Source organism: Elgaria multicarinata, chromosome 1, assembly GCF_023053635.1.
Source record: "Elgaria multicarinata webbii isolate HBS135686 ecotype San Diego chromosome 1, rElgMul1.1.pri, whole genome shotgun sequence".
NCBI classification, from domain to species: Eukaryota; Metazoa; Chordata; class Lepidosauria; order Squamata; family Anguidae; genus Elgaria; species Elgaria multicarinata.
This window is the reverse complement of record NC_086171.1, coordinates 8,087,015-8,110,275: the sequence shown is the minus strand read 5'-3', so window position 1 is coordinate 8,110,275 and position 23,261 is coordinate 8,087,015. Positions and strand designations below refer to the sequence as shown.

At 46.7% G+C, this 23,261-nt stretch overlaps 1 protein-coding gene across 1 annotated transcript in view; it reads right to left on the bottom strand.

Annotated features, from left to right (window-relative positions):
* Positions 1-14,495: 14,495 nt before the first annotated feature.
* The window catches only part of HHATL (hedgehog acyltransferase like), a 203,557-nt gene continuing 194,791 nt past the window's right edge, over positions 14,496-23,261 (bottom strand). Inside the window, exon 12 of the mRNA XM_063123006.1 lies at positions 14,496-14,563. Within this exon, the coding sequence (XP_062979076.1) occupies positions 14,511-14,563 (53 nt within the window). The 3' untranslated portion in view covers positions 14,496-14,510. The remainder of the gene's footprint in view (positions 14,564-23,261) is intronic.

The window sequence follows — 23,261 nt, the reverse complement described above, 5'->3', positions numbered from 1 at the left end:
GGCTTATTTCTCGAGATCTATTGGACCAATTTTGCTCATTTTCATTTTAAACTGAAGCTTGAGTACTGCGGACATGCAGAAAATATGGAAAGTTCAAAAAAGTTCCAAGTTCAGGCTTTAATAGGCATTCATTTCCTCCATGCCAAACAGGCAGGATAAATCTCTGCCAACAGGATGACGGACAGCCCTGCTTGGCCAATCAGGGTAGCATGAAGGCGGGCTTTGGGTGAAGCTGTATGGTTAGGGTATTGCCGCCAGTGAGGGAGGAAGGGAGGAAGGGGGCCTATGGGGGGGTGCAAAGGAGGGGAGGGGCCACACCGCATGCAAATTTTGGAGGGGGGGATGCACTATGTGTGAGCTACATTGGTATTATTCATGAGCGTTTTGGGGGGATGGAGGAGCTGCCGTGGGAAGGAGCTGGCAGGGAAAGTCCACTTCCTTCCGCATCGTTGATCCAACATTAGTCTGGATCCAGTCGGGCCCTATCCGGAAGGCCTGGATCAGGATCTGAAGCGATTCAGGTTTGGATCCAATCCAGGTTGTATATTTTTGCTTCTTCCTTTTTTTTTTTACAGAAAATTTCCCTTTGATAACAAGTTTCCTCGAAACACCTCAGGGACCACATCCGTCTGCACAACTGTCTTCCTTGCCCTTGATGGGTAGAGCAGTGTTTGGGGCACGTCACCATGGGAGAACTTTGCTATTGGCAGGGTCTGTGTGGTTTGCCGGATTTCTCATCCCTGCCAGGTTGGCCACCTGTAGATCTGGAGCTGCCTTTCCCAACCTCGTGCCCCCCCTCAATGAGTTGGACTACAACTCCTATCATTCCCAGCCAGCAGGGCTGCTTGTATTCCCAACACATCTGGAAAGTACCAGTTTGGGGAAGGTTGCCTTGCTGCATCTACAGAGGCTGGTTGTAAAACTTCAGGTCCAGGGGCCAATTCCAGCCCTCTGGGGTTCTTCAAATGGCCACGCCCCCTTTCACAAGCCCCACTCAGTTCTCTCCAACCCAATTGTTTGGTAGCTTCCTGGACTTTGTGGAGCTTTTCGCTCCACTCAGAAAGGTTGAAATCCCTCTCCTAACACTGAGTTACTTGCAGTAAGAGCTTTCCGCTAAAATAGGTTGGCATTTGGCCCTGCCCACTTTACCTTTGACCACACCCCTTTTGCCTTCAGCTCCACCCACCCCTGGAATGTGAGCGCTTCTGTGAAGTGGAATTCATCCCACAAGTGGAAAGAGCTTCAACACTCCTACTATAGAGAATTAGATAATTTTACAGGGGGGACATTCAATACATGACCCCTACCCCATGACTCCTCCCATTTGTGGTCTGTAGGAGGGTGCTGTTGTACTGTGTCCTGGTTGTAGGTGCCTGGTAGACAGCAGTTTGGCCACTATGCGAACAGAGTGCTGGACTAGACGGACCCTTGGTCTGATCCAGCATCAGGGCTCTTCTGATGTAATCTCAAGTTGTACATCCAAAAGTCTGCCATTTTATTAGGGCCGGCCCTACCATTAAGCAGAGTGAGGCAGTCACCTCAGGCAGCAGATCTTAGGAGGAGGCAACAGCAAGGTGTTGGAGGAGAGAGTTGAGGGCCACGAGATATTTCCCCTCAACTGGCCTGCTGGCTTTAGGTATGGTGCAGGACGCTGGGCCATGGCCAGTCGCTGAAGAAAGCTTCAATGGCCAAACCAGTCAGCTGTTGTACATGGAATTGGAGGGGCACCATCTTGTCCTTCGCCTCAAGCAGCAAAATGTCTTGGGCCAGCCCTGCATCTCACTTCGCATCAGAGGTGAAGCAGTTTCTCTCCCGGCGGAATCAGGATGCCAGGACGATGGCAAATTGCAGCATTCAAATCAGTTGTAAATTACTTGGGGTTGGATACCATCTGCCTTTTCCCAATCTGCAGCGCTGCACACGGGAGAGGAGCAAATGCAGTCGAGGAAATGTCACGGCCTTTACCTTTATTGGAAGTGTGCATTTCTGAGCAGATAAAAGCCTTCCTCTGCCGCGGCTGATTGACAAATGGCTACGATGTCCCAGCTGAGCCTGTCTCAGCCGGTCCAACCTGGAGGTTTGCCAGACTGTCGGGAGAATGAATTTCTGACTCTGAAGGACATGGAGGAGGAACGCACCAAACAGCCTAGCAATGTCTTCAAACACGAGGAAGGCTCTGATGTCAGTGGGGCGGTGGATCCTCTTCTCTGAATAATAAGAGCAGAATGCGTAGAACGCAACGAAAGTTGGGCCTGCAAAGTCCTAGCACTTTTCTCTGAGAGGCTCGTTGAGGGGATAAATAATACTCACAGTCCTTATTAATCAGTAAAGTTCTTTTACTGAGGTTCATAGAATCATAGAATAGCAGAGTTGGAAGGGACCAACAAGGCCATCGAGTCCAACCCCCTGCTCAATGCAGGGATCCACCCTAAAGCATCCCTGACAGATGGTTGTCCAGCTGCCTCATGAAGGCCTCTCAAGTGGGGAGAGCCCACAACCTCACTAGGCAATTGATTCCATTGTCGTACTGCTCTAACAGTCAGGAAGTTTTTCCTGATGTCCAGCTGGAATCTTGCTTCCTTTAACTTGAGCCCATTATTCCGTGTCCTGCACTCTGGGAGGATCGAGAAGAGATCCTGGCCCTCCTCTGTGTGACAACCTTTTAAGTATTTGAAGAGTGCTATCATGTCTCCCCGCAATCTTCTCTTCTCCAGGCTAAACATGCCCAGTTCTTTCAGCCTCTCTTCATAGGGCTTTGTTTCCAGACCCCTGATCATCCTGGTTGCCCTCCTCTGAACACGCTCATCAGGTTTTCTCATCAGGTTTAGTATAAACTTTCACATACACACATGGTCATCATAATCATCACGATACATCAGCACGAATCTCCAAACACCTAAAGATGCCATTAAATACTGTGCATCTTAAATACATATCACCACTGCTATTGCACCATACTAAACTGTCCAATTAACCCATTCTCCTCTGTCCATGTCTGACACGTAGACCACGTCTTCCACGCTCCGGTTGCAATCTTGTCAAGTCCAGAAACATGATTACAAAGCTTTTAACCCCTTAAAATCATTTCACCCTCCGTGGGTAAAATTTCATCTCAACACCTCTCTGGGTTTCAGTCAGAACCAGGCACAACTCTAAAGGAGCTCCACACCTTGGAGAGCTCCACACCTTGGAGAGCTCCTTGAGAGTTCTGACTGAAACTTGGAGTAGATCCACCACCCCACTAACATCAGAGTCACCCCACTGAGGATGGACCACAGCTCAGTGATAGAACACATACTGTGGATGCAAAAGGTCCACGTTCAACCTCCAGTCTTTCCCGTTGAAGGGATCTTCTAGCAAGAAACATGGAAGACATCTCTGTAGGAGCCCTGCAAGAGCTGCTACCATTCATTCCCAGCAGGTCATAAATGCCTCCTTGGCTCAGACCGTGGGCAACCCAGCCGTCATTGGGAGTCTTCCGCCCCATGCCTTTCACCAGCCCCAGTGGTTTTGCAGGAGGATGGATACAGAGGCGGCTTTATATTTGGGGTGAATTTACCAGTGATCCTCTGCTTCACCCCCATCCACTTGTGGTAGATCAATCCCCCTGCGGCATCTGATGGTCATCCATGATCTTCTCCTGTCCCCCTCCCACAATCTCAGTAGAATATTAAGGATTGAATATTGAGTCTCTGTCCTGTTCCCAGCTCCACCAGCCACCATGGCACTGTTGCACATCCCAAAAACGCTAGATCAAGTTGTCCAGACATGCTCATCTCTTGCTTTTCTCACCCCCACCCCACCCCGGCTTCACATTGGGGGCTGGTTGTACATCTGGAGATGATTTGGCGGATGGTTCTGTATTTCTATTAGCGCTCTCAACCAGCCAAAGAATTTTTAGTTGATTGACTCCCAGGCTGAAATGACAGATAATTAATGATATTGAAATAGGCTTGCGTATTATTTGCATATCAGCGTAGTTGTTTTTTGTTGTTCCTGTTTTGAGATATTGAAGGAACTGTGAGTTGATTTCCAATTGAGGGCTGCTAATTTCCAATGAAAACTACGAGTCGGTGGGGCTGTTTACACAACACCCTAACCCACACTGAGTTTGGTTTTTTTTTTAACCGTGCATTGTTTGGTGAACCCTGGGTTAGTGTGTTGTCTGGATGGAGCATGTTTTCCACAGGGTGGGTTATCGGGTTGTCTGAACGCAGGCAGGGTGGCTTGTTAACCATGCAATGTGGGTTGTTAACCACCTTGAACAACCCCACAAGAAACTAGGGGTTCTCAAGGTGGCTTGTTCAAGGAAATAAGCCAAACTGGTTGCATTCAGACAATACGCTAACCCGAAGTTCAACAAGCTACATAACAACCCACACTCAACCACTTAGTGTGGGTTAGCACGTTGTGTGAACAGCCCCAGTGAGTTGGATCCGGACTTGGGCAGCAGTCCTACATAGACTTCTCTGGGAGTAGATCCCATTGAACGCAGGCGTGAGTTAGGTAGGAGCAAGCATGCCTAAGATTGCACTGCTAGGCTTCAATCCTATGCACATTTCCCTGGGAGTCATCTCTACCTTTATTGATTTATTGGATATATAGCTTGCTCCAGCCCAAATTTTAAAAAACTACACCGAGACTAGGGTTGGAGGTGAGACACTCCAAAGAAACTGAATGTACCTGCGACTTCTACAAACACCTCCCCAAATGATGGGAGGAGCCTATGATTGTTATGCCCTTTGTTGCAGCCAGGGGGTGCAGTTTTGAGCAGGGCTTGTTCCTCTGTCTAGCGATGGAGGACCAAATTGCAATGGGAGAGATTGGAAGCAGGGCTCACTCTGTTGGCTCTGCTGAGACACCGGCTCCATTTGGCTCCTCCTCTCTATGAACTATTTCCGTACCAGCCGGTCATTATAAGAACTCTGTAACTTTAAGAACTGGCCCCAGAATTTGCTTGTTTTCCTCTTCCCTCCCACTCCCATTTTCCTTTTGTGTCATGTCTTTTTGCTTGTAAGCCTGTGGGCAGGGACTACCTTGTTTGTTCCTGATCTTGTGTAAGCATGGAGCTTCTTTTGTTGTTGTTTTGCTCAGGAGCAGGGTGAAACCACTTAGAAGAAAGAGATAATAAATAAGTCGTGCGTCTCCCTGGTCTCTGCAGTCTCAGACCAGCTGATGGTTGCAGCAATGCCATTAACGGGACTGTTGTAAGTTTGGGGTCCCTTACAGCCCACTTCCTGTGTTTGGAAAGAGATTTAGGATTCCTTCCAGCACGGAAATTCTTGACTAAGGTTTCTGTAAGTAGAACTCTCAATGTAGATGCCTGGAGGCAGCACTTCTTAAGACTTTGCGGTTGATAGCCAGGACTCTATGAAAAGGAGGGCAGGGCTCCTGCATCTTTAACAGTTGTATTGAAAAGAGAATTTCAGCAGATGTCATTTGTATAGATGGGGAACCTGGTGAAATTCCCTCTTCATCACACCAGTTAAAGCTGCAGGTACCCTGCCCTCTTTTAAATCTGGTTACTCTAGTATAGCTCCTGCAGCTTTAACTGTTGTGATGAAGAGGAAATTTCACCAGGTTCCCCATATATACAAATGACACCTGCAGAAATTCCCTTTTCTATGCAACTGTTAAAGATACAGGAGCCTTGTCTTCCTTTTCGTATGGTCACCCTACACAAATGATGGGCAGAAGTGACTCACCTGGGGTTTGTCTGTTTCTCAAAACCTCCTGCCTTCTTGGGAGACAATAACGCGACCTGCTAAGTAATCCACAAAGCTTTATTCAAGCAATAAACATCTCTTCCCACCTGAAGGGGGTCTAATCTCTAGGAACTTTCCTCTATGCAAAACTATGCAAACTAAATGAGACAATTGTCCTTTCAAGAAGAATGGAAAGCCCTTTCCCCAAGACACATTAACTTCAGCGAGAATAGTTCTGATGAAGCTTCTGACAGAACGCCAGCCGGGCTGACTTTCTCTCACCTTCCTTTAGCTCCGCCCATTTTAGTCTGCGGCATACTCTAGGATCGGCTAACCTCTCTGTGCTCACCCCTCGGAAGAATACTGGCTTCCCAATGACTGTGTGTTGTTTGTCCTTGAGGAGATAACCTCTGGAGAAGGTTTACTCCCAGCTGGTGAAGAGCCCATGAGAGCTTTCTCCCCCACTGGTACAGGCTGGTCTATTTCTGGTGCCAACTCCTCTACTTCAGAGTCTGATTCTGATTGATCACCTGAAACACCTTCTTCCAACCCAAGGGGAGCAGGGCTAGACATGACAGGGGTGACCCTATGGAAAGGAGGACCGGGCTCCTGTATCTTTGTTGTATAGAAAAGGGAATTTCAGCAGGTCTCCTTTGTATGCATGCAGCACCTGGTGAGATTCCCTCTTCATCACCAGACTTAAAGCTGCAGGAGCCCTGCCTTCTTTTGTATCTGGTCAAGTGGGCAGGGCTCCTGCAGCTTTAACTGTTGTGTTGAAGAGGGACTTTCCCCAGCTGCTGCATGCATATAAAGGACACCTGCTGAAATGCCCTTTCCTGTACAACTGTTAAAGATACAGGAGCCCGGTCCGCCTTTCCATAGGGTCACCCTAAACTCATCTGTCTTTCCCCCATTAGAATTACACATTTGCGCAAGTGCGTATGAACGCAAGCTCGGGAAATTAAAAAAAATCTGATTCCGACAGTGAGAGCACAACGGTACAAAGGGTGTTGGACAATCTGTGAACTGCAAATGGAATGGATTTAACAAAATCCATACATTGCTACCTATGGACCACATGCGTCCCCCCACGTGCCGGTTGTGCATCCCTGCAATCCCCCTTTCACTGCTGATCTCCATCGCTGCTTTCACGCTGCTAATGGCTGTGCACTCTTGCTCTAGACAGCGCTTGGGCCAGGGTTTGCTCGCCTCTCACCTCTGCAGCCGCCGGGATGCAGCTTAATAAATGCAATAGAACACATTTCAGGACCAGCACAGAGAACGCAACGTGATTCTACGCATTCAGCCAGCAAGGGGAACTTCCTGGGATTTTACCCTTGACTTGGGCTTCATTTTGCTGTTTGCGAAGGGGGACTTTTACTCCAGGACCGTGGCTTTTCTGACAATGCCTGCGATTGTGAGACGAAATCCAGAACACACGAAGCAAATCCCTGCTGATGCTCTTTTTGGATCACTCTGCAAGCGGACGACCGAAAAGCCAAGGCCAGGAAGGAAATCTCTTCACAGGAATTGCTGAAGGACTGCAGGGGGTTGGAGGGGGGGGGGGGGTTGAATCCTTTGCAGACTGCCATCCATCACTGCTTATAAGCCATCTGCTGCGTGCCCCGATGTAATTTTGCATTTGTCTGCCTGGGTTGACAGTTTGAATTTGTGTGTGTGTGTGAGAGAGAGAGAGAGAGAAAAGGGCTTGCAGGTTTCGCAAGAGACACAAAGGTAATCCCTTCAAAGGCAAAAGTGGCAGAGACCCGTCAAGTGGGCAGCTGAGCTCCGTTCGGCAGGCTTAGCTCTGGATCAGACTGAAAGCACCTTTCCTGGGCCAGGTGGGGACCCGTATCAGTGAACACCTTGTCAGGAATGTCTACTGCAAAGAAGGAAGCAGCGACGGGTGGTTGCTCCTCCATGCAACAGAATTCCCCGAACACTGAAAACTAGCAGGTCAGGGAGAAGGGTTCTAGCTTAGCCGTGTCCCTGACATGCAGCTGCTGGGCCTGTTGCATTTATATGCCACCTTCCCCCTAGACGAGTGGCCCTGAAAGTGGCATATAACCATGAAAGCTACATGATTAAAAACTTGCCATCCATCAACCCTGTGCATTATGGCCTTCTGAGGAATCCCTGGAGCACAGGCCTCTAGCTCCTCACTCTCTGCACCCCTCTGTGGTTGGTTGCTTGCTTGCTGAAAGAGGGAGCTGCCTTCTTCTCCCTGCTGCTCTTCAGCGCCGCCACCACGGGTGGCCAAAATGTGGTATTGCGGCTGCCAACTCAGCCGGGATCACATGAGACAAGGGACCAAGTTGGGTTCAACCTGGTCCTGTGAAACTGCCACCTTTGGCTTTCCTCCCCAATCCGGGCAGCTCATTACTCCTGGGACTTCCAAGCCATCTCAGTGAGAAGTGGACGGATCGATCTCCCTGTGCACTCAAGCGGCAAGCGAGGCTGGGGTTGTCCTTTTAGGGCAAATGCGAAGAAGCATTTATGGTGCAGTCCTATGGTCCCAAGGACAGCATCCCGGGGGTCGGAGGAGAGAGCAGATTTCCCCTCCGAGGGCAGAAAGAGAGTGGCGACCTCGGAAACCCAATCCAATCCACCCCTTTCAGAAGCATTCTCTCTATCTCTCTCCGAGGGGTTGGATAAATTCCTGGAGGCAAAGGCTATCAGTGGCTACTAGCCCTGATGGTTGTGTGCTACCTCCAGTATTTGAGGCAGTAAGCCTGTGTGCAGCAGTTGCTGGGGAACATGGGTGGGAGGGTGCTGTTGCACCATGTCCTGCTTGTTCATCCCTGGCCGATGGCTGGTGGGCTCCCCTGTGTGAACAGAGTCCTGGACTAGATGGACCCTCTGTCTGATCCAGCAGGGCTCTTCTAATATTTTTATGTTGGACTTCCCATGATTAACAGGAGGCAGGTCAGTGGCCCTGAGCCTGCTGGGAGAGGCCCACCCCCAAAAAATTGGCAGGAGTGAAGAACAGGATGGAAACAGTTCAAGCAAGACACACCTTTAAAAAGGAAACAGGATCAAAGTGCAGGTTGTATTGCCGTGGCTCTGTGGTTTAATCCAAAGAGATCACCTGGTGGGGAGCTCAGGTGCTTTCCCAGATGAGGACCTTGAACCAGGAATGATCCCACAGGGGTGAAGGTCTTTCCAAAAGCCTTTTTCCATCACGGAATTCTTCAGCTGTTTCAGCTAAAGGCGCATTTAACACAGAAGCAGCGGGTTTGGAAAGCGGGGGAGGGGCAGGGGTAGAGAAAGAATCATGTCGCAATGTTTGGAATATTGCAATCTCGCCTGCAAGTAACAGGAAGGGGGCAGTGTTGCAGGAATTTTGGGCATAGCTAGCCTTAGGATCTCTATGGCCAACAATGTGGTTTCCTGTACTCTTCCCCTTCCTTCCTTCCTTCCTTCCTTTCTCTCTCTCTCTCTCTCTCTCTCTCTGACCTTCTCCACTACTGGGAGCACATGGCTGGCTCTCTCACTCCTGCCTCTGCAATGCAACACAAAACGGACTGAACGTAATTCTACGTTGTGCCTGCATATTATATGCAAGAATATTTGTGAATAAACTGATTTTCTTTCTTCACTTAAGACAGGCTTGGTCTCCTTTTTCTGTTGTTGTTATCCTAAGCTAGCCTGCGTGCATGTGGGAATGGCAAACGCTCGGTCTGTTGTGCCTTTTTTGGTTTTCTCCGCTAACTGCCTTTCTAGCAGGAGGCAGCGATACCCAACAATCCCATCACGCAAGACCTCAGGCAAATTTTCAAGGAAACTTAAAATGGTAGTTCCATACTGTAAGAAAAGAGAGAGAAAGGGGATGGGGGGAAATAAAACAGAAGTAAAATGAAAACGCGACAGTGAAAAAGATTGATTCCCATGAACATGAGGTGAGAAAGATCGATAGCGCTGTCTCTCAAAACCTAATCTTTATATTTCTTACAGCAAAACAAGAAGGCTGCTTCTTCCACTGGGTGATAACAACAGCAACGGGCAGAAGGAGAGCCGGCCTGCCAAGAGCGAGAAAGTAGCCAACCCATTTGTCATTTTTTTCTAGCCGTATATATTTGCCTGGCAGGCACTTCTCCTTAATGTAAGAACCTCCCTTTAAAAGCACCGGGCTTATTTCTCTCAGACAGAAAACAGAAGGACCGTCTTTCCGTCCTCACAGGGGCCGGAGGAACGTTTCACTCACAAGCAGATTTCGTATGGGATGAATAGCCCGTTATGCTAAGCACGCTTTCAAAAAATTAAAAGAAGCAGAAGCAGACAGGCTTAACGCTGACCACTTTCTTTTTCAAGAAAAAGCAACCATGAGAGCAGTGGACGCTGGTGCCTCTGATGTCTGCAGGGCGGTGAATCTGCTCGGGGTTTCAGTCAGAACCAGTCAAAACTCTAAACTCTGCTTTGGAGAGCTCCTTAAGAATTCTGACTGGTTCAGTCTGAAAACGGGAGCAGATTCGCCGCCCCGCTGATCCTGGAGGCACCAGCCTCCTCTGCACATGTGGGGCCTCAATTCAGCTGAAAACCACTCGTCCCTCATTGCTCTTTCCGCCCAAAGCTCCTGTTTGTAGTAAATGACACCTTTGGTGGTAAAGAGTAGAGAGTGGGCATCTTTGCTCCTTCCTCTGTAGCTGGGGTGGGGTGGGGATACCTGTAGCCCTGCAGATGTTGCTGGACCGCAGCCCTAAGCAGCCAATCCATTAGTGGGGGGGTTGATGGGAATTGCCGTTCAACATCTGGAGGTCCCTGAGGTCCCAGGCCGCCTCTGTTGCCTCCCAACCACGCTTTAGACCTCATCCTTGCACAGAACCAAGAAGCAGAACCCTACTAATTTTTCAATAAATAACAGTATAAAAATATGAATTAAAATATTACCGTATTTCTTCGATTCTAAGACGCCATCGGTTGTAAGACGCACACTAATTTCAGTACCACCAAAAGAAAAAAAAAGCTTTGATTCTAAGAAATAATAAATGCACCCGCGGTTCTAAGACGCACCCTGATTTTAGAGACGTTTATATGGGGGGGAAAGTGTGTCTTAGAATCAAAAAAATGCGGTATAATTATGATTATAAAAATAGATAGACCGTAAAGCTGTAATCCTATACACCAGGGGTAGGCAGAAGGCTGGCCTTGATCTACTGGTACGCCTCTGGGTGATTTGCAAGTGGGCAAGGTTTTCTGACTCCCACGTTTTTAATAATAGCAGCAACAAAATGACCCCCCCTCCCAAAATTATACCGCTGACATAGAATGTTGTCTGGAATAACTGAGCTCCATTCAGTTCTGGTATTCTTGGACTCAGAATTCTTTATTCCTTTTGTCTTTTGTACTAGAAGCCCGATAGTGTGACCTGGGTGTTTTGGTAAAGAATAAAGTAGATCCCACAAGCTGACGTCTGTCTATCCCTGCTATACCCACATACCTGGGAGGAAGGCCCATTGAACTCAGTGGGGCTGACTTCTGAGTAGACACACATAGGACTGTGCTGGAACTTAACAAAAGAGTTTAACAGTAAAATGGTGTACCGGGGTGACTTGTTTTATTAGCTTTTAGAGTACTTCTTTAAAAAATATTCTCTCCGCAGCTAGGAGAATGAAGCACCTTCCTTTTAAAGCAAATACAAGCAGAAATTCACAAGAGCCCCAGAATAAAGCAATATTGCTTCAGAGGCCTGTGGGGTAAATATATATTCTTGTTTTAATCACAGCCTGCTCCTTCTACTGTTTTTCCCTTTTTTTCTTTTTATTTAAGAGACTTCTAGCGCTTTAGAACTCTCCGAGATGAATTAAGCTTGCTTGAAACTAGGGATGTCAGTCACTGGGAAATCCGTTGCACCTTTGGCTTAACAGTATTCCCCAGCGTGCTCAACTCGGTTCGCATTTACGGGACGAGCTGCACATTTTTGCCAAACTCCAGGAACTTTTTCTATATATTTTTTTATTTGCGCAAATAGATTTGTGCAAATCGCAGGTGCAATTTGCGCAAATCACGGCCGCAATTTGCGCAAACCTCTATTTGCGCAAATAAAAAAAATACAGAAAATCTGCAAACGGACCCAACTCAATGTAGTTTGAAGTGTGCCAGTTTGGGGGAAACGGACAGAAGTCTGGGACTGAACCAAAGGAAGCTCATTGAGTTCTACCCCCAACAGGCTCCGCCAATAACCCTAGAAACATGATTAAAAACAGCATGGATTGCCGATATTTTACTGGGCCCTGCTCCAGTGCCTTTGCCAGCATCCTAGAGGCCAGGGCCCACATGGGCAGTTAGCCCTGATCACAGTCTTTTAGATTCCATATATGTATCAATATCAGGAGCTTCGATATTTCTAACCTGTTCACATAGTGACTACTGTGATGCACAGTTTAACGGTCCTGAGTACTACAGCTGTCTGGGGAACATTCGAAAAGGGCAGGACGTGGAACTTATTAATAGCCAAAGGACAAAACAGATCAACCGGTGGACTCTGGAGTCCATTGACCATTTTTGGCCGTATTTTGCCCATGCTCTGTTGTTTGGTGTGTTGGCGCCCTCTGGTGGCCAAGAGTAAGATGTGCATAGAAAGAACTTTCCCATATTATTCTGCACTAAGTCAAAAAGCTGAACTTTCCCCAACCTGGTGCCCTCCAGCTCTGTTACAGCGACAGCCCCCATCATCCCCAGACACTGTTGCCAATCACGGCTGACTAGGGGAGGGGCGGAAGGCGTAGTCCAACATGGCATCCGCAGCCAGCCTGGCAAACGTTCAGAGTAGAGCTTTCCAAACTTTTCACGTTGGCGACACACTTTTTAGACATGCATCATTTCGCGACACAGTAATTCAGTTTTACTAACAAACCGGAGGTTAAACTAATCCCTTCTAAGAGATACGGACACATACGTAAATTGTAATAACGAAATGTATGGGGACACAACATATCTCATGAAAACCTCTCATTTATATTTTTTAAAATATATGATTTGCAAGATAATAACATACGTTTCCAAGACTTTTCACAATGAACCAATTTTGTCGAGCTGCGATTGAGCGGAATCAGCTGTTTCGACCCGAATATGCATACTGCACATGCGCAGTACCTGTATGATCCCTCGACCGTGGTGTGCACACACAGATACAATGGAAAGGGAATATACTAGTGCACCATACTAATCGGCACCTTTGCTGCGTAAAAATGCATGCAAGTTGGTATTGCTTATTTCACATAGACTCAGAGGTTTCTCGTTACGTTCGCGTGACACACCTACACACTGCAGCTGACACGCTAACATGTCGTGACACACAGTTTGGAAAGCTCTGGTTCAGAGTGATGGGATCACAGTCTGACATTGCCTGAGGTTCCACAGGTTTGCCCATCCCAATGGCCCCACTGGCTGGGGATGGTGGGAAATGTAGTCTGACACATCTAGAGGGCACCAGGATGTCAGTAATCTTGGTCTCCAATCTCATGATGGAGCCGGACTACCCACTTTGGCAACTCCAAGGACCAAGCAAGAAGCGGCAGCACTAACATTTGTTTTATTACACGGCTTGGGACCACAGTACCTGACGGAACACCTCTCCCATCATGAACCTACCCGTACACTACGCTCAACATCTAAGGTCCTCTTCTGGGTGCCTACTCCAAGGGAAGCTCGGAGGATGATAACAAGGGAGATGGCCTTTTCAGTGGTGGCCCCCCAATCATAGAATGATCTCCCCAATGAGACTCGCCTGGCACCAACATTGTTATCTTTTCAGCACCAGGTCAAGACTTCCCTCTTCTCCCAGGCATTTAGCAACATATGCTGAGTTTTTAACTGACCCCAGAATAGTTGTTTTAAACGGATATTATTTTTTTATGCTTTTGATGGTTTTAAATTTTAGTATATTTGTTTTTAATGTTCACTGCTTTTAGCCTTTGTAAACCGCCCAGAGAGCTTCGGCTATGGGGCGGTATATAAACGTAATAAAATTATTTAATCCACATTCGTTTTCATTGTCTCCCCCCCACCCCTGACATTTATTTATTTTTACTTTTGTTTTCCTTTTTTTCTTTCGCTTCCCCTGAATTTCCCGGAGTTTGCATCGATCCTGTGCATTCAGGGGTTGGGAGAAGACTATGACAGCTGCTGGCATCCCGCTCTCCCGCTGCCTATAACAAAAGTCACTCGTTGGAAAGTCAGCTGGCTAGCTATTTATATGCTCCTAGCCCCCACTCTATAAAAACAGATCCCTTGCTGATTTAAGTTGCACACATCTTTTTGTTCCTCGTCGTCTGGCCTTCCTCTAGAAGCATTGTGTTCTGCTGGAATTAATCTTTAACGGCCTCACAACCTCTTTTCTTTAGTAGTCAAGATCATTCCACATGCTATTCCGTTTCAAAGTAGGTCAAAGACTTGGCCGGCTAGTCCGGGTTTCTCGACGTTCTCATAAACGCAAGGCAGCACTACCTGTGCCGTTTTAATCTTCCTGCTTTCATCGTTGTAAGAAGGGAGGGGGAAGCACACTTTATTGGATGGTTGGGGCACAGCACAGATCCTCCCAAGGCACTTTTATCGCCATCTTCAAAAGAAAAAGATGCCCCCGATTGCTTCCTCCGCTCACATCAAAGGACGTATCGGCAGGTTTTAAGCCATCTCAAAAGAGAAGCAATTGCAGGGCTGCACGTAGGGAAAGAAAGAGGAGCGATTAGTTGGGTAATCCAGTGGTGTCCACTGAGCAGCTACTCGCTGTTTAAGGGAACCAGGGGAGGGGGGGGGGGGGTCAAAGAAAGAAAAGATGGAGAAAAAGAAAGGCAGCTTTTGTAGGATTTAATTTAGAGAAGGGACTGTATGGCTCAGCGGGAGTTCAGAGATGGACAAATCTGTGAATTTCACTTTTTCCCACTTTCACGTTTTTAAAGGTGGCTATCAGGAGGGCCTTCTCTGCTGTGGCACCCCGTCTGTGGAATGAGCTCCCTGGAGAAGTTCGCCTGGTGTGAAGGACGGCCAACGTAGAGGTAGTCTTGCCCTATTAGTTTGGCTTCGGCCTCTGGGCCAGGAGAAGGGAGTTCAGAGAACATTCTTTAGAGTTGGTCTCACGGTTTAGAACATAACTGGTGGGGCCAAGCCCTCCTTATCTTGTGGGAGTAACACCTGCATGAGTTATCAGTTTAGCTCGAGTAGCCAAGGCTGCACTAATTGGAGTGGTGATCGGTGCCAGCTGGGAAACAGCCTCACAAGGGAGGGAGGGCCGAGGTTCCGAGAGGAGCCTGGGATTGGCTAGCGCGGGTCATGAGACCTGTAAGCCTGAGAAGAGATAAAGGAGTGGGCAACCAGGGGCCAGCCATCTTCCCTGGACTTGTACGTGCTTAATGTGGGAGGTCCCTGATGAGCTGGGTGAATGCTTGGTCTCTATCTAGGTTTCTTATGTTCAAGTGTCTGGAGGTGGGATAGCTGGAGGACAGAAACAAACTTCAAAGTGATCTTGATAGGCTGGAGGGCTGGGCTGAAAACAACAGGATGAAATTTCACAGGGATAAATGCCAAGTTCTACACCTAGGAAATCGAAACCAAAGGCACAGTTACAAGATGGGGGATACTTGGCTCAGCAATGCTACAAACGAGAAGGATCTTGGAATTGTTGTAGATCGCAAGCTGAATATGAGCCAACAGTGCGATAGGGCTGCAAGAAAGGCAAATACTATTTTGGGCTGCATTAATAGAAGTATAGCTTCCAAATCACGTGAGGTACTGGTTCCTCTCTATTCGGCCCTGGTTAGGCCTCATCTAGAGTACTGCGTCCAGTTCTGGGCACAACAATTCAAGAAGGATGCAGACAAGCTGGAGTGTGTTCAGAGGAGGGCAACTAGGATGATCAGGGGTCTGGAAACAAAGCCCTATGAAGAGAGATGGAAAGGACTGGGCATGTTTAGCCTGGAGAAGAGAAGATGGAGGGGAGACATGATAGAACTTTTCAAATACTTAAAAGGTTGTCACACAGAGGAGGGCCAGGATCTCTTCTCGATCCTCCCAGAGTGCAGGACACGGAATAACGGGTTCAAGTTAAAGGAAGCCAGATTCCAGCTGGATGTCAGGAAAAACTTCCTGACTGTTAGAGCAGTACGACAATGGAATCAGTTACCTAGGGAGGTTGTGGGCTCTCCCACCCTAGGGGCCTTCAAGAGGCAGCTGGACAACCATCTGTCAGGGATGCTTTAGGGTGGATTCCTGCATTGAGCAGGGGGTTGGACTCGATGGCGTTGTAGGCCCCTTCCAATTCTGCTATTCTATGAGATTCCAGGGGAATCTATTTGCTGTAGGGCATCGTTCTGGGTTGGGTTAGAGCCTTAGTGGATGGTTCTGTGGAACTGTTTGGGAACTGTCTGTTGTGAAGTGTGTTTTTAACCTGTTAATCCATTTCCTGTGTAAAGTCTGTTTTAAAGCATTGTTCCAACTTCCCGTACCCCTCCCCTTTCCCCCTTTTTAATATTTTATTGTCAGTGTCTTTCTGTGTCCGACTGAAGCCTTACGTGTTAGTCTAGACTTTTTAATAAACTGCTTCAGTCCTTAAATGTGTGTGCTTTATTTCCCAAAGGGCTGGCTTGGGCAGGATTGGGGTGGGGATTAAATGAGGAATTGGATGTTTAGTCCAGAGGCCTACCCTGCAGGGTGGTTAGGTTGACCCTAACCCTCTTTCACACCTGGCACCTATGTTGTACACTTTTTGACGCCAGGTGAAACCCTTATTTCCCCAGTATTTTAACAGTTCGTCTTAAGTCTTTTAACTTCGCTGTTTTAAATTTGTATTTTAAATCTGTATAACCTGCATTGCTGCTTGGTTTTATCCAGGTGGTGTTTTTATATTGTGGTTTTATACTGTGAATTTTTAAAAAATATTTTTTATTGAGTTTTCCAAAAAACAAACAAACCACCATACACTGAAAGCAAAAGCAAAACACATAAATACTAATTCAGAACCCTTCCCCAAACTTGGTCAATTTTTATATATATATAAAAAAAACTTTCTTTTTCTTTTTCTATCCCAGGGTGGTATAGTATTTTTTTTCTAATTCATTTATTTATATATAGTCTTTTCATGAGTCCCACAAATTTCTATAAGCTTCTGCCAAAGTTATTCTGTTCGATTCTTTTTTCATATAGTATATGTGTTTTTGCCAGTCCTTCTTAAAAAGTATTGTATCCGATGGTTTTAATTTTTGTGAACTGCCCAGAGTGCTTTGGCTATTGGGCGGTACAGAAATACAATAAAATAAATAAATCTCACATTCTTTCTCTCCAGAATATGAAGAACTTTGGGAATTCTGGTAGATGCCTACCAAAAATTAACTGAAACAGGTTTCTTATCCATCTACACCAACCAAATTATGTAAGTACAGCTACACCCAGCACGGAGTTACATCCGTGTTACATCCGCCTGCCATATAGCTGTTAAAGATGAGGAGCTGTTCAGGAAAAAAGAGGCGACACTGATTCAGCACTAACATAGTTGACTACCCAAGGATTCCAACGCAGACTTCTAAGAGCAAAGCACTCATACCCCAGGACCCAAATGGATGGATGGTTTCGCTGACATCCGAACCCTTTTAATTGCAAGCTCTTTTTGTCCTGAACATGGCCAGCTTCACAAATGTTGGGAAATTCCTATTAAAATTGAACTGAACTGAAACAAAATTCAGCCCTGGTGGGCAAATGTGTGCTTTGTATGCAGAAGGAGCCAGATTCAAGTCCTGGCATTTCCAATGAAAATATGAGGTAGCAGATAATGAGAAAAGACCTCTCTGCTAGAGACCCTGAAAAGCCACCGCTAGTCAGAGGGCTCCTCTAAATGAGCAATTTATTGCATGCTTGTGATTGGCCACTCACAGAAGTTTTCGGGGACATTACATGATGTCGTCAACAACCAGGACGTCTTCTGTGGTATCCCCTGGAAATCCTGGTGTGAAACGAGCCACTTTTAATGCAGTAATATCGGAGGAAAAGTGGGATCATCCACCACTAGATGGTGCTGTCTCAATAGAAGTGAAGAGAGGGGAAATATTCAATCCAAAGCATGTGATTGCCCCTCTCCTCCCATGTAATGCAGCCCATAACAATCACACCAAAGAACCAGAAAGCACAAAGCCCCAGGTAAGTAACACAATTTCCCCTTAATGTAGAGACACTCAGAGTAGGGGATAGTGGCTATGTGAACAGATAGTCTGGCTTACTATGAGGCAGCTCCCTTTGAAGTACTTCAGAAAGAGGTTAGGGGAAAGAGATACTATGTTTCCGTAATGCCTTTCATCTGTTTTGATCATCCGCAGAAAGCCTCTGGTCCAGGTCCACGAGATGCAGTGCTAGGGCTGGATCCATCGACCTGTTAGGCTAAATTCATCTGGGTTCTGGGGAGTTGCAAGGGGCTACAGGGGAAGAGGAAGACCACCAGGCCTGCAGCTCCATCACGGTACAAAACACAGTTGAAAAGTAAATATAAAAATGTCATTTATTCTTTTACTCTAGCTGTCTAGTAGTTTTATACACATATATACAGCCATGCCAAAATACAAAACAAAAAATCCCAGACATTAACATAAGTTCAGTTGTTTTAGTACAGTGCAAAAAATGTCTTCCAAAAAAACAAACCCTCTTTTCTCACGCAAAATAATAATAAAAAAATAAAAAGATCTTTGGTTTAAAAATAAAAACAATGGGAATTTTAGAAGATCGGGTAATGCTAAAGAACAAACATGTAAGAATTTAACATTTGTTGGCTTTTATTCAGAAAACCTTATTGGCGTACAGAATTTGGAAGAGTGGAGATTCCTTTCTTTTAAATTAAAGTGGCATTCAAAGCACACACCATCCCGCAGTGTGCCGCCTTCACAATATACCCGTAACTCTGCCCATTTTCACCGAAGTGGAGAAAGGTGTCCTAACAATTATATAAAGACTATCGATTGTAAGTAGGTAGATCGAATGCAGGGTGAGGGGTTGACACAGCGCCAACTGGGACAGAACTGCAAACCCTGCTCTAAGACCTGGTCTTCACCAAAATGGTAAAACCTGGGATGGGGAACATGGAGTCCTGCTGATGTCGCTGGACTGCAACTCCAATTAGCCCGAACCGGCCAAACCAATGGTGAGGCTGATGGGAATTGCAATCCAACATCTGGCAGGCCACATGTTCCTCATCACAACAGGGGGGAGGAATCAACGTCTATGAGAAACCACTTCAGGCTTCATGTGGGGACCTTGCATGATGCATGTTTTGCCACACTAAAAAACCTTCACGTAGAAAGTTGCCAGGAAGGAGGGTTCTGGCTTAGCCTTCTCCCTGACATGCTGGGTTTTTTAATAAATAAATAAATCAGGGAATTATGTCTGGAGGAAGATTCCCTCATGAAAGCCCCACCTATAGCAGAGGAGGTGCATTACAGACACAGATCGCCCAGACCCACATTTCCATTCTGTTTGTGTCATAAGAACATCAGAGCCCTGCTGGATCAGACCAAGGGTCTATCTCGTCCAGCGCTCTGTTCACACAGTGGCCAACCAGCCATCGGCCAGGGATGAACAAGCAGGACTTGGTGCAACAGCACCCTCCTACCCATGTTCCCCAGCAACTGGTGTCTCATTCATCTCCCCTTTTTTAAAAAAAACAAACCTGCAAAGTATTTGAAATCAATGCTTCAAGCATCAGGTTCTCCTTTGCAAAACCACATAATAGCAAACTAAAGAATAGTCTGTATGGCCAAGAGCAGGGGTGGGGAACCTCTTTCAGCCCAAAAGCCGGATTCCATTTCAGACAAGCTCTCGGGGGCTGCATTTCAGTAGGGGGCAGGGCTGAAGGGAAAAGGGGGGAAATGACAGCATGTTTTAGCGTTAAGGTCTGACTGGCAGGAACTAAGCATTAGGAGAGGCGTTTCAACCTTTCAGAATAGGAGGAAATGGAACAAAAACTAGGGAAACACCCAACGGAGGAAAGGGGTGGAGTCAAGGGAAGGGGACGCAGCCATGTGAGGAATCCCGGAGGGCCTAATTTGGCCCCCAGGACTGAGGTTCCACAATTCTGGCCATGAGAATGGTCCTCTTCAGGCAAGCCATTTTCTCAGCCTCTGTTCCCCAATTGTAAAGTGGGAAGAAGGGAAGTTGCAAGGCCGAAACGAGGCAGCGAGTCACTTCGCACTGGGCGCCCACCTTCTCTGTAGGCTAGGGACCACCCGAATGAAGATTAGCAACTGCTAGGCCTTGACTGACTAAGCAAAGCCGAGGCGAGGGGGTACCCAAGTAGGAGCGTTGCGTGCTGATACTTCTGTGCTTCGACACTAAACCAGAGGGGAAAGCGGTTCCCCTCTGCCCAGAGTTTGGTCCTGCACTTGATTGTTCCCTCTTCCGGCATGAGGGCTTGCAGCAATCAGTTGAAGGATTGGCACAGCTGCCAAGCGGCTGCAAAAACCTGAGCCCTGAACACATAGCTTTGAAAAGACCTACTGTTGATTTCATTGATCCAATAATGCTTTTAATTTGACATAGACTTCTTTCAATAAAATCTCACCATATTTTTCTCACAATTTTTTTAAATAACATTAATTTCTTTCAATAGGCTTAAACAGGCTACCGGTGTAAATTAATCCTGTTTTCGCTGATTTGCTTCTTCAGAATTACACCAACCATAGGGATAATGCCGTGGCCAAAAAGGCAGGGATTCCAGACATCATTCTATACATCCACTTGAAAAAATCTGTTTGAGGTTTTTCTGCCAGGCTTTAAGCATTCAAGTGGATATATAGAATTATGTCTGGAATCCCTGCCTTTTTGGCCACGGCATTATCCCTATGGTTAGTGAAATTCTGAAGAAGCAAATCAGCGAAAAAAGGATTTACACCGGTAGCCTATTGAAAGACATTTATGTTAAAAGCCTAAAAAGCCTATTGAAAGAAATTTGTTGTTTAAAAAACTGAGAAAAATATTGTGAGATTTTATTGAAAGAAGTCTATGTTAAATTAAAAAAAATTATTGAGATTTTCTATCACCCCCTTTATTAATATTGTTTAGTATTTAGAATATAGTAGTAGTGTGCCTTTGGCACTCGCTGGTTGCTATTATTCATATCAACTACTGCCTTCTTTAATTTTGTGTATAGATTTCATTGACCCTTCACTTTCAAGTTACAAGCTATTTTTAAAGTTTAAGACGACGCTGGACATTTAAAAGCTCCACCAATGAAAAAGTGCCTGCTCCTGAAAAGTTAGCACAGCAGCGAGAGAGGTTCCGCTGGCCTGCTAATTTTCAATGTGCACCCCAAGGAGGACCGTACCAACGGCTTCGTCTGAATAATCTCTGCACGTGTTGAGAGCTAGAGGCTACATTTTAAAAGCTAGAGTCACAGAATGGGCATATAACCAATGTTATGCTGAAACTAGAAGGGGAGAAGATGTGGTAGAAAATGGTCAGAGAAGAGGCAGTGATTTGGGCACTAAAGGGTGGGAAAATGGCATGAGCTGTTTTTGTGAACGAGGTGGGTGCTAGCTATTAAATAAGCCATGTATGAGCTACCAGTAGACTTTAAAGAATTATTCATTCCTTCAGTTCTTGGTTCAGACTGCCTGCAGATGAAGGACGTTAATTCTCCATCCTCATTTCTCTCCCGCAGCCAAGAGAGAAAATAGAAATCCTGAGTAAGGGCTATAAAATCCTGTGTAACATGCAATGGGTCTGGGGTTTGGTTTGTTGTTATGGTGGTGAGGGTGCACATTACCACCAAACTATCACATGTATAAGACGGTATTTCAGTCTGACATGATCGCCGAGAAAACTGCATAAAACTTCACACAATAAACTTGTTCCAAAAGTTATCAAAAAGGTTCACAAACGGTAAACGCTGGCATATATTTTTACACATTAAATATCAGGATCTACAACGCGGCAGAGTTTGAGAGAAGCACGGGTTCTAGTGACTATTTTCAAAAAGTGCATGCTCTTAAATTAAACTCTGATCACAGATTTTAAACACACCCCAACAAGCTAGGATATCGGAGGGAGAGAGCCTGCTCTCTTCTCTGTTACAGGGCAAAGGCTTTCATTACTATTACCAAAGCACATATTCTCTTATGCATCCAAAAAAAAAAAAAAGTTACGTAACAAAGGAGAGCAAGCTTTTGGGCAAAAATGCCGCACGTCGAGTCTAACGTGTAAGATGCAGGTCTAGAACTCAGTGAGGAGATAAATCTCTGCCTGGACTGTACCACTTTGGACTGCGGGTGAGAGGTCATGTGATGCGCCGTACAGAAAAACTCTCCACGTGTAGAAAACTAGTAGGGATGTGCTCCGCTTCCCTTCGGTTCAGAGAAGCAGGAGCGAGGCGGCCTAATTCGCCTCCAGAAAAGGCGGAGGTGAAGAGAGTCAAGGGGGCTGCGGATCGAGGCGAAGAGGATCGCCTCAATCCGGAGCTTCGCCTGCAGGTAAGTGGGGGGGGGGGGGACTCATCTGGCGCTGCCGGCGCCACCATCCATACGGCGGTGGCGCCAGGTAAGGGAGCAGGGACGCTTACCTGCGTCCGTCACGGGCTTTAATTGAGGCCCCGGTTGAAGGCAGAAGTGAAGGCCGAGGCCTCAATTGAAGGCCGTGATGGACATAGGTAAGGGGGCGGGGGGGGGCTTACCTTGCGCCGCCGCCACCATCCATGTTGCGACGGCGGCAAAGCTGGATCTCGCTCCGCGGAGCAGGAGATGGGCGGAGCGGCGCGAAGAGGATCGGGCCCGATCCTGATTTTCCGGATCGGGCCACGAAGCGGATTGGGGGGGGGTCTGTGCACACCCCTAAAAACTAGCATGTCAAAGAGGCTAGACAAGAAATCCTCCTAGCCATGTTACTTTCCTATGTGCAGGGATTCACTTTTTAGTGAATTTTATTTTAAAACATTTATACCCTGTCTTTTCTCCTAGGAGTTCAAGGCAATAGCAACTTCTTAATTAAAAAAACACCCCAAGGAAATTGGCAATTAAATGTACATGGTGATTTGTTTTGTATTGAGCATTCAGTCATGTGACACCCACACACCCAAAAAAAGTCTGAAATGGTACAGCCTGGACCACGGCTTTATTGCCTCAGTGAGAATTTGGCCAGAGCTGGTCCAGTGGACAACGCAGCCTCTTTGTACCTCCGTGAATTCTTGCCTCCAGCCTGCTGAACCAGGGAGTAGAGCTCTATGCCATACAGCCAGTCTTCACAGGCCCTCTGAAACCGTTCCAATGTACCACAAACTCTCAACGGTGGCATGGCACCTACACCACCGATCAGACGCCTGTGCTTTACACAATTAGCATGCAATTACCTTGGTGGGGATCCAGAGCTCTTTTAAATATGTACCTTCTACCCTTGCCCTTCTTTGGGTGACATTTTAAATTTGCTGGGGCACCATGCTTCCCCCCCCCCCCCCAGAGTCACAGCCGTGGTTCCCAACCCTGTGCCCCGAGAAAGGCTAAAGGGTGCCTTGAAAAAATTAAGCCACAGCCTTGGATGAAGCCACTGCTCTATACTTAGAGCGGCAAGGACTGGTTTCCCATCTTCCTACCTCTATGT